Source organism: Amblyomma americanum, chromosome 4 (assembly GCF_052857255.1).
Source record: "Amblyomma americanum isolate KBUSLIRL-KWMA chromosome 4, ASM5285725v1, whole genome shotgun sequence".
In the NCBI taxonomy this organism is placed as follows: Eukaryota; Metazoa; Arthropoda; class Arachnida; order Ixodida; family Ixodidae; genus Amblyomma; species Amblyomma americanum.
In genome coordinates this window covers 66,129,748-66,143,529 of record NC_135500.1, presented here as the reverse complement: position 1 = coordinate 66,143,529, position 13,782 = coordinate 66,129,748, and the positions used below count along the sequence as shown (strand labels likewise).

The following is a 13,782-nucleotide window of genomic DNA, read 5'->3' as shown; positions in this document are numbered from 1 at the left end:
AGTCCAGGGTGGGCTGGCTCGCGGTAGAATTTAGCAGCCAGTTCATTCGCGTACATGGAGGAAAGAAAGAACTCAGGAGAAGGGGTTAAGTCACATTTTTTGAAGCCGGCACCCCCCCCCCCCCCCCCTTACTTGGCGCTGCAGTCTCAGCGCACTTGCGCATGAGCAGCAGGCCTTGCAGCAGACGACGCTGCTTTGCCCAATGTTACTATATTGGCTGCACCTTCGGCCAGACTCCCAATAGTTATTGCGAAAGCGCATGACATCCGGCACACTTTTTGGAGTGCAGCTTGGATAGCGAGGGCCTCTCCTGAGTTTTCCTTCCTCCATGTTCGCGCATCATGTCGGTTGCATCAAAAGGTTGCATTATTTCAGTCATCTCTGAAGCGGGCTGAAGAAGTCGCATCTTCTGGGTTGAACAGAAGCTTGGAGCAGGTCCAACGAGGTCAAGCATTGTTGGAACAAGGCAATTTCAGCCTTGCTGATTCACTTTGCGAGCCTGATGGATTTGTAAAAAATTCCAAGAAGCGTTGAAATAGTGCCAACTTGAAAAAAAGAATGGTTCAAGGACGTGTCCTTTGGACATTTAGTCAAGCATGCTTGGTTGAACTTGCGTGCGTCCGTGCTCTGTCCTCTCGGTTTCTTCCTCGTCTCTTGTCTTTTTTGCGTGGTTTCAAGATGCATTCTACTAATAGTCACCAACTAGCCCGTCTCTCTCTATTATACTTGCATGCAAGACAGTGCCAGCATTAATAAAATGTTACTGTTTTTTGTGAGCACCTGTCTTCCATTTTTTTTTTTATTCCTATATCTACACATGGCCAAACCTGATCTCATTAGTAACAAACTGTTCTGGGTGACTCCTTTATTCCAATCATGCTGCCCCCGGGTTGCTCCAGAATTATCAATCTGGTACAAAAGGTGCTCCTAAATGAATATATTTCTGCTCCAAAAATTTCTCCAGAACTTGAAATGGCTGGATCACCACTGATAGCGTTAAAGGGTCCCTGCGTCGCTTGAGAATCCTGTCACGGATCTCTCCAGAGAACACTCGGACCGAAAGAATGAACTAGGCGACGGGTGTACCAACACAAACGCACATTTAATACACCCTACGTGACGCACACACTAGAACACAAAACTAACACAAAACACAAAGACTATAAATACACACGACCAGGGCACACTGCTACCAGCGTCTACTACTAGCGTTCTACTATTCGTGGTCGGCGTTCGTGCTCACGGTTGGTTCGGTGCGGCTGCGGTGTTGTATGGATCCCGTAGCCGGCGTCGAGGCGGCGTTCGACGTGCTTGGGCTGGCGTTGCTGGCGGTGTCGGTGGCTGTGTCATGCAAGCTCCCGGTCCAAGCGCCCGTGGAGGTGATGCCGGTGTTGTTGGCATTGGGGGGCACCACCCGGATGGGTGGCAACAGCGCTGGAGACACCCCTGGCCGTAGCAGGTGGTATCGTCCTCTATTGACTCTCCGGAACGGGCTCAGGCACGGCAGGATGTCCACGATGCGATGTCGTAGAACGCGAGCTCACCAGAGCAGTAGCCGGCGTCGCTCTCTTCCAGCCGATGTGTCCTTGGCCTGCCGGAGCCTCCGCTTCTCTGCTGTTCGCCCCCTGTGCCTCGCTCTCACTCGCCCTTTTATAGCCTCGGTGTTAGTCCACGTAAGCCTTGTCGTCGTCTTCTTCTCTTCTCCACCAATCATCTCTCTCCACCTCACCGAATGCTTTTCCACGAATCATCTCTCTCCACATCAACGAATGCTTCTTCTTCCTCTTCTTTATTCTTCGGTTAATTCGCGTCGTCTTCTTCACACCTTTTTCCTTTAAAATTAAATCTAGTCTCCTTAATATATGTGACAAATCCCCTGGTGCACCCTTTTGCAGACATCGACACACTTGTTGCCATGACATACTGATTTATCACACGTCATCATTCATATTAATTGGCATTGTTAATTAGTGACCTTAACTAATTCTTTCTATAATGTAATTTGCCTACGGTGCGGCTTAAAGTAGCGGCACCGGCTTCCGTCCCAAAAGACAGTGATTCGATTCCGCTTGACTACTTTTCTTCTTTTCCGCGGAACTGTTTTTCTACGTCACTATCCTCTCGATCAGTCAAGATTTTCGAGTCACACCTAGGCCAGGTTTCCCGCCAAACGAGACCTTTAACATTGTTGGGTTAAAATTTCCACATCCAGCTGGACTGTGGAACCGGAAATAGTGTTTGTCTGGAGCACTTTTTGGTTCCAGCTGGAATACCACTTCCAGCTGGGAAACAGCATTTGCAGCTACAGTAGAATCTTGACAATATGATCACTGTTAATACGGAGAAACCTGGATATAACGAAGTCGGAAAAAGTCCGAGATTTTTCGTTTTATTGAGGTTTTCGTTACATGCAGTTTTCGCGAGAAGACTCGAAATGGCAATGCAGAATGGAAACGAAGATAATTAAATGTAGGTGACATCACTGTCAAAATGTTTGCAGAAAGCCCCGTTACTCGAAGTCATATAAACATGGCGATAATGTTCCGCTATCGTGCTGATAACGCAACTGCCGCCGCAGCCACCGCCACCTCCGCCGTGGATATCGCAATGCCGCAATGAGTGGGGTGGGGAGAGTGGAAGAGCTGGGGGCACCATGGCTGAGCTAGAGAGCGTGCGCAGTGGCGCCGTTGCCGCCGTAGACCAGCCACGGAGGCACATGTCTCTTCCTGCATGTTCCCTCTCTCGGTCTGCCCACCGCTGTTGCCCCAGGAAACGGACTCTTCTCCTTGCATCATCGCTGGCGTTCTCCACAATCCCCACTCCCGACGTGCGAGAGCTATCGGCGTCGGAATCACGCGAGGGACCGTGCGGCAGTGATGGGCGCACATTGCTTATGCCATTTCGTTTTTACTATGCCTCATCATTTTTCAGCCCTTCTGAGCATGAACTGTTGCAATGCCACATGGTGTCGCTTTCCAAAAGTGAAAGCAACGGAGATGAGCCGATGGCACTGGAGCACGACGCATTGTCTTAGCTGCTGTCTCTTCTTGACGTTCCTCTCATGTCAATTGGTGCTTTATTGTCCTGAAATTCATCTGTCAAATTTCATAACTCAGCACAAACTAACCGATAGTTGGTTTTGCGGGTTCGTTATATCAAGGTCAACCACCGCAACACGTTAATTACATGGAGGTCTCAAATACACGCGCTTCAATGGGAGTGGCTTTGGGGAATTAAAAAACTTCATTACATCGAGGAATTCACTATATGGAGGTTCGTTACATCCAGGTTTAACGGCACAAATTTTGTGATGATACATAATTGTAAAATTGACTGAGTGGAATGCGTTGCATGCAATGTTCATAATTTTGGATATTCCGAATGCCCCACATGCAAACTGGAATTAAATTCGGAGTGGCCAGTTGCTGAACTGAATTCCGGTTGCCATAAGTGCACTCTTGAGTGTGCTCATTAAGGATAGCCCGCTCATCAGTAGGCAGTGGCATGCGCGAATGTGCCCGTGGGCACATTCCAAAACAAAAATGTGTTAGTCACTGGACTACTCGTTCACTCTTGCGCCATTGTCCTCACTAGTGCTGCCATCATAATCGCTTCTGCGGTCCCACAGCACGTCGTTCTAACGTCGTCGTGCAGTGAAATCCCACACTTTGCAAACAGCCGCATCACAACATTGCCTGGAACAGCCGAAAATTCTGCCTCGCTTAAGCTGCCACACCTGTATCACCCGGTGCGAACGTCGAACTTGCGGCCCGTCGCGCAGTTGTTCGTTTCTTCGGCATAAAGAATGACAGCCATCTTGTATGTAGCCGTGAACGAGCGTCGGTCGCTTGCCGGACCCGAAGCACTAATGGCGATTGATTAAGCACTACATTAAAAACTTGTGAAATGTGGCCGGCACTAGTCAAACTATGCGTGAGCGGCATCAGCTCTTCCATTGGCTGCCGATACTCCCCGGCACTGCTGCCATTCTGAGTGGCGCTGCCACCGCGATTGTAACAGTGGCCCTTCCATCAACTATCGGCGCTCAGGGGAGCGTCAAGCGCGCATTTGAAAGTACAAAAAAACTTGGAGGACACCTATTAAGGGTAGAACCCGAATGCGTTATCGGGCCGCTGCCACTTATCAGCAGCCACAATCTACAGCCATGTGTGGGGAGTGGGGTGCCGGTTTGCTGCTTATAAACAGCTGCCATCAGCTGCCGCGCATGGGTAGGGGATGCCGGTTCTGCACGTTGACATAGCAGCTGCTCAAGGTCAGCACCAAGAGCGATGCGACAGAACCGCGCAGCAAAAATGCAACCACGCTCTAATGTGCATGATATCTCGTTTGTCTCACCTTTATTTATGGTGCCATGCTTTGGTTTCGATTGTAAGTCGACCCTTCCACTTAGGATTTTCAAGTTTTGAAAAATAGGTCGATTACAATCATGTAAATACGGCACTGCACCCTATCAGCCAAGATTCATTGGTTCCAGACAAAATCTTCCATTAATACTCAATCAGCTCAGACATGCACCAGGTAGGCTTAAAGCAAAAAGGTTCAAGGTCTTTTTTTAGTGGAATTAAGCTATATCTTGTCTAGTTTGTTCTGTTCTACATATTGATTTAATTTTCTTGATCAATTTTGTTAACTTGTTACTTCAGTGTGCGTTCATGTTTTTTCATCCTGTGTTGACTGTCCTTCAACATGAAATTATTGGTGCCAAATTTGTTGTAAATTTTTCCTGCTGTAAACATACATCCATGTGCTTATCTCCTGAGCCCTGGAGTCAATCCAGTCACCTACTAGAGAAATAAACTGAATCGATTTGGATTAAAGTAAATTTATTTCGGGGGCTGTGGACATGCACTCCATTAAATGCCTGTCTACACTGGGGCAAGGATGACAGGATTTGCTGGAACTATTTTAAAGCTTGTGAAGACCTCAAAAAGTGAAAAGGTTCAGAACCCCTGTTCTAGATCTTTGCATTAGCGGGAGCATGGCAGCAGCTCCACTGCACACTATTCTGGTTTCAGTGCGTGACTTGGCCTGTAAAGTTCTGATGGTGGCTTGCCTTTGTAAATGTTGCAGAAGCGCCCCATGCCGTGGCGGGCCGTGGTGACATCTGTGCCCGTCTGGGCCCTGGTGGTGGCCCGCTTCACCAACATGTGGGTCTCCATGCTGCTGTTCACCAAGCTGCCCGCCTATGTCCAAGGTGTCCTGGGGCTCTCTCTGCACGAGGTCCGAGCTCACTCGAGTTGAAATTGAGAAGTGAGGGAACTGAGCTCACTTAGCCACTCACAGCACTTGCTCAGGGGTAGATGCTGCCATAGTTAGCCTATCAGGTGCATTGTGGTTTGGATATGTAGAGTACAACCCCAGTTATATTGGACTGCATGAAACTTTCTTACAATTTGTGCATTAAAAAATTGGAAATCTCCTTTAATTGCACTATGTAACAAACATACCCTCTATTATGTGTGTTAAAATACAGTAGAACCCCACTCTTAGGTTTTTCATGGGACTACAGAAAAAACACATGCGAGCCAAAAAACATAGTAGCTGAACACAGCGCGTGAAAAAATTCGCTGTCTGCTGCTTTTCTTTTTTTTTTCATTGTAGTGCAACACACTTTTCTGCAATCTGCAAGGCTTTGTGGCTTCTGCGATAGTTTTGCATGAGCAGAACATCCGAAACGCCCTGCGATGGCTCTGTGTCAGCCTGAGCAGCTTTGCTGGAAGGGAGGTGTAGTAGCACAAAGGGAGAATGCACGGAGCAGGCAAAGCTGTGGCGCGTGCTTTTGCACTGTCTTCGCGGCAGCCACTTTAATTCTACACAATCCTCGTCTATTGGAGTCTAGAAATTGCATCTTGTAAGGTCTAGTAACAAGAATAAAGTGCATGACAGAACAAAAGCCTCAGAGCCAACCAATGCAACTCCACCTCATACACCACTGCCCATGCACTGTACAGGTATGTTACAGCATAGTCACATTTTTGCTGCTTTAGTCCTATGTACTCTTGTCACAGCAGCAGTGAAAAAACTGCACAAACAGCTGCAAAAAAATTTCACGTTGCCCAAAGCAGTGGCGTGAGGTAATATTCGCAGCGTACCCTACGAGAACATTGGCACAGGTGTCGTGCATCTGCTGAGTTTGTATTGCATCGCTTTCTGTAGAAGCTACAGCAGGAGTAGCTCCCAAAAAGCAGCACCTGGGAATGTAAAAGTAGAGTTCTACTTTATATTTTTTGTAGCGAGAGCTACATTACCTGCAGTCTTGCCGTTTCGCTGTGGCTCTCGCTTCGCCAGTTCTGCGCATGCGTGAGGAGCTGAATGATGTCAGAGCCACGCAACTGGTGCGCCGCGCCGACCGCGGAGCAGACGCCGCTTGCCTCCGACCAAGGAGTTTCGCGGTCTACTGCGCATGTGTGCATCACCGAGGAGTCTCGCATGCGCAAGGGGGAGGGTTCGCGGCATCGTATAAAGCAGGGGGGATGATACGTCTGTGTAACCACTGTCATGGAAAACAAGGAGAGCGGGATAGATGCTGCGTGGCGTAGAAGACAGGAGAAACTCAAGTCGTCGGACCCCAACCTGGCAGTTAGCCGTCGAGGCAAGGAAAAACGAGTGGCGCAAGGCCAAGAGAGATGCAGAGACGCCGGAGCAGAGAGAAGAGCACATTGCCAAGCGCAGACGCCAGGACGCGGAGCGAAAACAGCAGCGCGCCCTGGCCCTACTGGAATACCGGAGCGAAGAGATGGAGATGTCTGAAGGGGAGGATGTGAAGGGCTGTCGCATGACTGACCACGTGATCAAGCTGAATAAAAGTTCCAGTGCCACGCGCGCGTTTGAAGCGAACTTCATGAACAACCCGTTTGGCGTTGCGTGTGATGTATGTGAACGACTGTGGCATAAGACGGACTTGACACTGGTGAGTAGTGGCATGCATGTCAGAGTACTGTGTGGGAACTATCGAGACGGCCGCGTGCTACTTTACGGATCACCGGGCTGTCTTTCTAGCAGTCAATAAAGTTGAATAACGTGCCGCCTTCACCACATGTCTCGTCTTTAATGTTTAACACGTAGTCATGACGACGAGCAAAACAAGTAGACGTAACCAGGGAATACCATACCTCTTGCTATGTATAACCTGGCATTGCTGAGTTAAGCCACTGGCAATTTTTGCCCCTTGGCTAATAAAAGCACCCTAGTGTTTTCATGCTGTGGGAATTCGTGCTGTGCTGCCAGAAAGCATTTCAGTGTTGGCAAAACACCTGCTCACACTCGTATTGTTGCGTGCTAAGCGGGAACATACGCATTTGATGTCAATTGTTTGGATGATGTGTCTGAAATATAGCTGTTCCAACTCTTCACCATTTTGCAGCGGCACGTGTACTAGATGTTATTACCAGAAAGGACAAAAATGTTATCACAATGTTCGCTTGCTGCGCAAAAGCAAGACTTCACCTACTCGGGCAAAGCACATCTTGCAGTGGTGTGCTGCCTGCAAGCATGCTGGTAGACAACGTTTTTATAGTGCATTATATGCTAGATGTTGCTTGGCCTAACGTTCTTTGTGCCTAAGCTACACTAGAAGGCACTTTGGATCTACCCCTTGTTTATTCATAAATGGTATAATTATTGCCAGTGTATCAACAGCGCAATGATCTCACATTGATGTGAAGGTGCGGCTGATTTCCTCTGCACCTTTGGCAGCAAAGCTAGTGCAAAAAAAGGCCAGATGAGAGCTACTTGATACAGATATCTATGCATGGAGTGTTGCTCTGATGTGCTGGCCAAGTAGTCATTGCAACAAGTCATGCACTGGATTGTATTTTGCACATATTTCTGCCTTAATTCTGATTTGGGATAACTAGGTTCGATATGACGTCTGCCATTAAAACGCTCTGCTAGTCTCTAATAAGCTTCTGCGGCAGCTCAGTGATTATGGTACTCGGCTGCTGACTCGAAAGGCGCGGGTTCGATCCCGGCCACAGTGGTCACATTTCGATAGAGGCAAAATGCTAGAAGCCTGTGTGTAGCACAATGTCAGTGCACATTGAAGAACCCCAGGTGGTCGAAATTATCCGGAGCCTGCCACTATGGCTTCCCTCATAGCCTGAGTCGCTTTGGGATGTTAAACCACCAGCTTCTTATAAGTTATCACGGACCGTTCTTGCAAATCATTGTACAAGGCAGGGTGCATATAATTTTGTGCTGTAATACCCCCATTCAATGCATTATCACTCTGAAGGGTATACCAGGCCTGTGCTAATTTGTTGAAAATGTGGGTTGCCATGTAAACAAGACATGTACAATTCAGTTGTAGTTCTAGTTGTAGAAAAAATTGTGAACATATTTCCTGTGGAGACTTGTTAACATCATCTACAGGATCAGTGCCTTAAAAAGAGGGCAAAAGAGCACAGTGTGCGCTATATGCTTCGGTCTCTTTATCTTAATGTGGGAATGAAAACATTTATGCATCCAACTGTTAGTTTTCTTGTCATTAAATATGTGGTTTGAAATTGATTTGAAGCTTTTAAGATGGAAATTAGAACGCAAGTGCATAAAATAAATTCAACGTCCTAACATCTGTGAGATGTTCATTCATAAGATAGCAATCAACATTGGCAGAAGAAGCCATGCCCCTGAATTGACCATGGTGCGTTCAACAAATGTATTGCACGCCACGAAGATGGTTTCGTTTCCATCTTATGTTAAGCTCAACTGGCAAACCCAGTCAGTATCTCATATTCAGTGCAGCTATTTCGGGCAAGGCTCCCTACATGACACTGATGCTGAGCAAAAGCCCACCTTACAAGGCGCTGTGCAGCACTTGATTTGATAAATGGAATGTGCAGGCATATGGGAGTTCGCTCTAGTGACAGGACTGCTATATTATAACATGGGATTTTCTAGAAAGCAATTCAGTTGTTCAGTGCAGTAGAATCTCGATGATATGAATCTGACAGGGTAGCAAAAAACATATATATTATCTCAGGTTCGTATCATCATAAAATAATATGATAAAATGATGATCATAAAATTAGTATCCTGGAGCTCAGAAAATGCATTCACACAAATATATCTATGTCTGATGGTATTTATTTATGACTGTGTGCCACCAGTAGGGTTTCGCGCTACTTACTTACTGGTGATTGTAGCGCTGGCAGTACGAGGGCAGCACTTATTATTGAGAGGTGCAGTTGGGGCTGCTTCCAGAGACGCGCTGAGAGTGTTCAGAACACTCGAAATTCTGCGCGTTGTACACATCGCAGTTTGGCCAGGGAATATATTGTTGCGCAGTGGCAAGCAAAAGTACAGGACATGTAGCCAGGATGAGATGAGCTTTAATGGCTAGCGAGCCAGCAGGCCCAGCGGGAGCGCCGCGCTTCACGCCACTGCCCGCGTCGTTGTTGTCTGCTTCATAACACTACTCAGGGCTACAGAGCAATTGGTCCAATGAAATGCATGGATTCTGAAGGATGGCATGACAGTGGGGATGGTCAGGAAAGGATATAAGAGCATGCAAGGCTTACCACCACAATGAATGAGCTGATCAGATGAATTCTGTTCTACGGCGCTTGATGACCAGCAGTCGACACAAGCCGAAGGCCAAGCCCATGCTTGCACTGAACATCACGGTCAGGGGTGCCACCTTGTTTGGTGTCGTTGTGGCACTGCTTCATCGTGAGATCATCTGGATTTGTCATCAGGGTTGGGTCTTTGCTTCGTCATCGGGTCGAGTGGTCAGGGTTGGGGAGGTTAGGCTGAGGAGAGCAGCTGGATCTGGTCAGATCAAGTCAGTCTGGAGCGGTGGGCAGTGGAATTCATGTATGCTCAGCCTATGATGAAGGCAGACGAAAGGCACCAAAACTGCAGGGCAGGGATGAAAATGAGTGGGAGCACCTCGGCCAAGATGTTACGTGGTAGCAAGCAAAAGAACAGGATGGCATGATGCCAAGATTAGATGAGCTTTAATGGCCAGTGGGCCCAGCGCAAGCACTCCACCCCGTGCCACTGCCCATGTTGTCGTTTTCATAACAGTATCGTACCGAAATTCATATCAGCCATGATTGTATTGAGATTGTGCTGTTACACAGTAATTTGCGGCATCCAAGTTTGAAAGAAGTGGGTTTCATTCCATGTTGCACGCCGGATCAGCTGTTGATGTTTGCGATCTAACCTGCTGAAAAAAAAAAAAAAATAGGTGTATGCGGTGGCCTGACCCACTGATCTGGTGACCCTCATAAGTGTTTGCCAAATTGTGGTGGCAACAGGCCGGTTACTCTGATCTCTACTGTCGGTGATATGTCCTTTTAATGATGGTGTGTGCCAGTGTTCCTCTTGCTTGCCTTTGCACTGGGTGACTGCCTTATGCAATTTTTACTGACACAGCACCATTTTGTTATGTGCCAAAAATAAACAAGCAGGTTAATCTAAAGACCGGAATTTCTGTCAAAACCTTGGTGACTTTAACCTGGTCAGTGTCATGTTGGGCATCATATTTGTATAGCACTGTCTGCCAACTTGCACCACTTCTTTTCTGATTTGCGCTAGTGATGCGGTGATTGCGTTTTACTTTGCTGGCCTGTGCCTCTAGAGGCAGTTATCTGGTATAAATTATTAAGCCCAAGCCTTGGACTCTGTGTACCTGGGCCAGCGTGTTTGGCTGCACTGTGCGTTGTGTGGGAGTGCATCCAGTAAACAAGCTTTGTCAAAGGCAGTTCTCATACATGCAATGCGCTATACACTTCACTGATGAAATCAACCAACTAGGCCCGGTTCTTGCACTTTTAGCTATCAAAGGCAGTTGTTTCTTTTTGACAGCAACTGGAAGAAAAGGTGTGACATCACCAGGCAGTGCCGAGCTCTCGGCACTGTTGTCTCTGTCCTCCACACACGTGTTGTTGCCTGACCTGGCCTGGGCCAACTGTTCCCTCTACCCAGAATGCCAACTTCAGCTCGCTCGTGTTCGCCTTCACCATCGTGTCCATGCTGGGCTCCGGTGTGCTTGCGGACTGCCTGCTCCGGTGTGGCCTGGAAACCACCCTCGTTAGAAAAATCTTTCAACTCACTGGTGAGGGGGCTCTGGCTAAAATGCTGCACACTTTCATGCATGCTGTTGCGGGCATTGAGGCTTTCCTTGCTGACGTGTGTGGCCCAATAGAACTGGTGTCATTCAAGTTTGTTTTAGCCTTCTTGTGTTACCGTGTATTGCTGCGTATGAGTCGACCTTTCTTGACAAAAGCAACTATCTGAAATTGGAGGGTTGACTTATATGTGGGTCTAAGATGGTTTTGTCCGAGCCATGGGGAGTACATGCCCCTTTCTGGTGCCCATTCCTGACACGATGCGTAAAGCTCCATGTCTGAAAAAAATATTGTTAATTGGAATGTAAATTTTTATTCATTTGCTTCGTATACTTTCCAGGCCTGAAGGCATTACAGAAAGGAGTGGTAAGGTACCTAAAATAAACAGTACATGTTATGCAATATTATTTTACAAAGCGGCAGAAAACACAGCGGTCTTGAAATTGTTAATGTCAGAAATGGCAGCGATCGAGGGAGGAAGGTCTTTCCTGTCTGCGCTGGTTTTAGGAATAAATGAATTATGACACACTTCTGTTCTGGAAAATAGAACAGCAACTTTAAACATGTGGTCAGAATAGGATGATATGTTTGATGGGCGAGCAAAAAGATTATCCTTTAATACCGGGTTTTGATGATACATTCTATGGAAAAGACAAAGTCGAAAACATTTACGGCGCGAAGAAAGGCCCGGCAGGGTAAGGGTGCTTTTCATGGAAGTAATGCTGGCGTGACGGGAATAGTTAGGCAAGATGAAACTTGCTGCGCGATTTTGAATGGATTCAAGCGTGTTCATTAGTGTGATTTCACTGGGATCTCATACTGTGCATGCATATTGTAGCTTTGGCTACACTAATGTTTTGTAGAGTGTTATAGTTTTATCGGCAGAGGCGCAGCAAAGAAATTTCGACATCAGTATCTAATAGCCCGGTTGGCATTATTAATGATGTGTTCGACGTCCATATGCCATGATAGGTTATGTGAAATATGAACACCTAGGTATCTGTATGAGTTGTGGGGTTGAATTTGGGGAGATAAATAGTTTCTCCCCGCTTAATCGCGGCTTACACGGTTCAAAGCCGCCCGGACCCCACCCCGTGATCACGTATGCTACCGAGCGCACGCCAACCACAGCGGTCCTTGCTCTGAGGGAACAAAGGAACGACACATTGGCTCACACAAACAGGCATTTATTGCTACAGCATCAATAACACCAGCTAGCAACAAGGTACGCTAATGAATTGAAGTCGTCCGACTCACCAGCAAGGTTCCGAGCGAATGTTCGCCCACGCTAGGGCAAGCGATACTCCGAAGGCCTGATAGGACGAGTACGGGAGCGGGTCTCCCCATCACTTCCTCGCCCCGCCGGCGAAGAGTGGAGCCGCGAGCGGACGTCGACGATCCCCGCCAAAGAGCCTCATGCCCCTTCTCTCGCGCGCGGGCTTCAGCAGTCTCACGCGCAGCGACGCTGGCGCCCTCCCTTGCCAGTTAATGTAACTGACAAGGGAATGCATTCCTCCTCGAGGTGAGGCTGCTGCTGCACGGTGCCTCGCGGGAAAGCAAACACAGGGGGCTGCAGGGCAGGTCCCCACATCCCCCCAACCTTAAATAGACCCACGCTCCAGCAAGTACATGCTATGGAGGAGTCTCCTGGTCTTCAAGTCCTTGAGGCACACCTCGCAGTGGAGGTCACGCCGACAGCGTCCACGCAGACTTCCGCGGTGCTCCGAAGGCGGCGTGAAGGTCTCCGCTGGGACGACTCGCATGGCCCGCGGACTACCATGTCCGCAGGCCCGCGAATAGAAGGCTGGTGGAAAACTGCAGGCAAGAATTCTGCAGTAGTCGCCAGGGCAGCAGCAGCCGGAGATGACTGCTGACTGGTCTCGTCAAAGCTGCCCCGGATGGATGCGGTGAACAGGATACAGGCCGCTCCGTCGCAGCAGGTGGCAGCGAGACGATGTGCACTGGACAGCAAGCCTGGGTGGCTCCACCGGATCTGCAAAATTGCCGAAACGCTCTCTGCGTGCCTTTAACGTAGGTCACAGGAGGGGCAACGGCATCCACAAGGGCCTTGTAGCACATTGCCTAACTCGCTAGCAAAACGTGTCGGCAGCTGTGCAAACGCAAAGTTCGAGTGAACAAAGCCCTTTCTTGAGTTGAACGAGACTGCTCGGTTCGTGCGAGGTTACGAAAAAAAAAACGGGCGGGCAGCAAACTGCGCCCCCTCTCAACACCACGGTCCGGTGGTCGTGCCTCTTCTGACGTGGTGCAGGCAGCTCCGAAAATTATTAGGCCTAACTACCACTCCGACAACGACCGTGAACACAACAAAGACCCAAAACAGGTTACGTGCGTGCAGCCGCGAGGAGACATCAGCTTTGTGGCGTGGTCCTACCCTGCTCACTGCACAAAGCAGCTTCTGAGCGGTCGGCACCCACCGTATCGGACGGTGTCGGAGCGCCCGGTGCCGAGCTGCAATACCAGCGAGCTCGTAGCGGCACCCGCAGCCCCAGGCCACCCGGCTCCCGGAGCCGCGACTCCCAGAGTCGAAGAAGAGACAGTAGAGAATATATATACAGAAACTCGGACCACCCATGCGGCTTCCATACTCGCTCGCTTCGGGCTCGGCAACTCCGCGGGCGCTAGGCCTCGCGCTCCCTCGATGTGGACCAAGTGATTCTCACTAAGAAAC

The 13,782-nt window shown here is 48.7% G+C and overlaps 1 protein-coding gene across 6 annotated transcripts in view; it reads left to right on the top strand.

The window, feature by feature from the left end:
• The window catches only part of LOC144128014 (sodium-dependent phosphate transport protein 3-like), an 86,053-nt gene that overhangs the window by 31,978 nt on the left and 40,293 nt on the right, over positions 1–13,782 (top strand). For all 6 annotated transcript variants that reach the window (XM_077661063.1, XM_077661066.1, XM_077661061.1 and 3 more), the window contains 2 exons: positions 5,092–5,241; positions 10,951–11,080. In XM_077661063.1, coding sequence (XP_077517189.1) covers positions 5,092–5,241; positions 10,951–11,080 — 280 coding nt within the window. The remainder of the gene's footprint in view (positions 1–5,091; positions 5,242–10,950; positions 11,081–13,782) is intronic.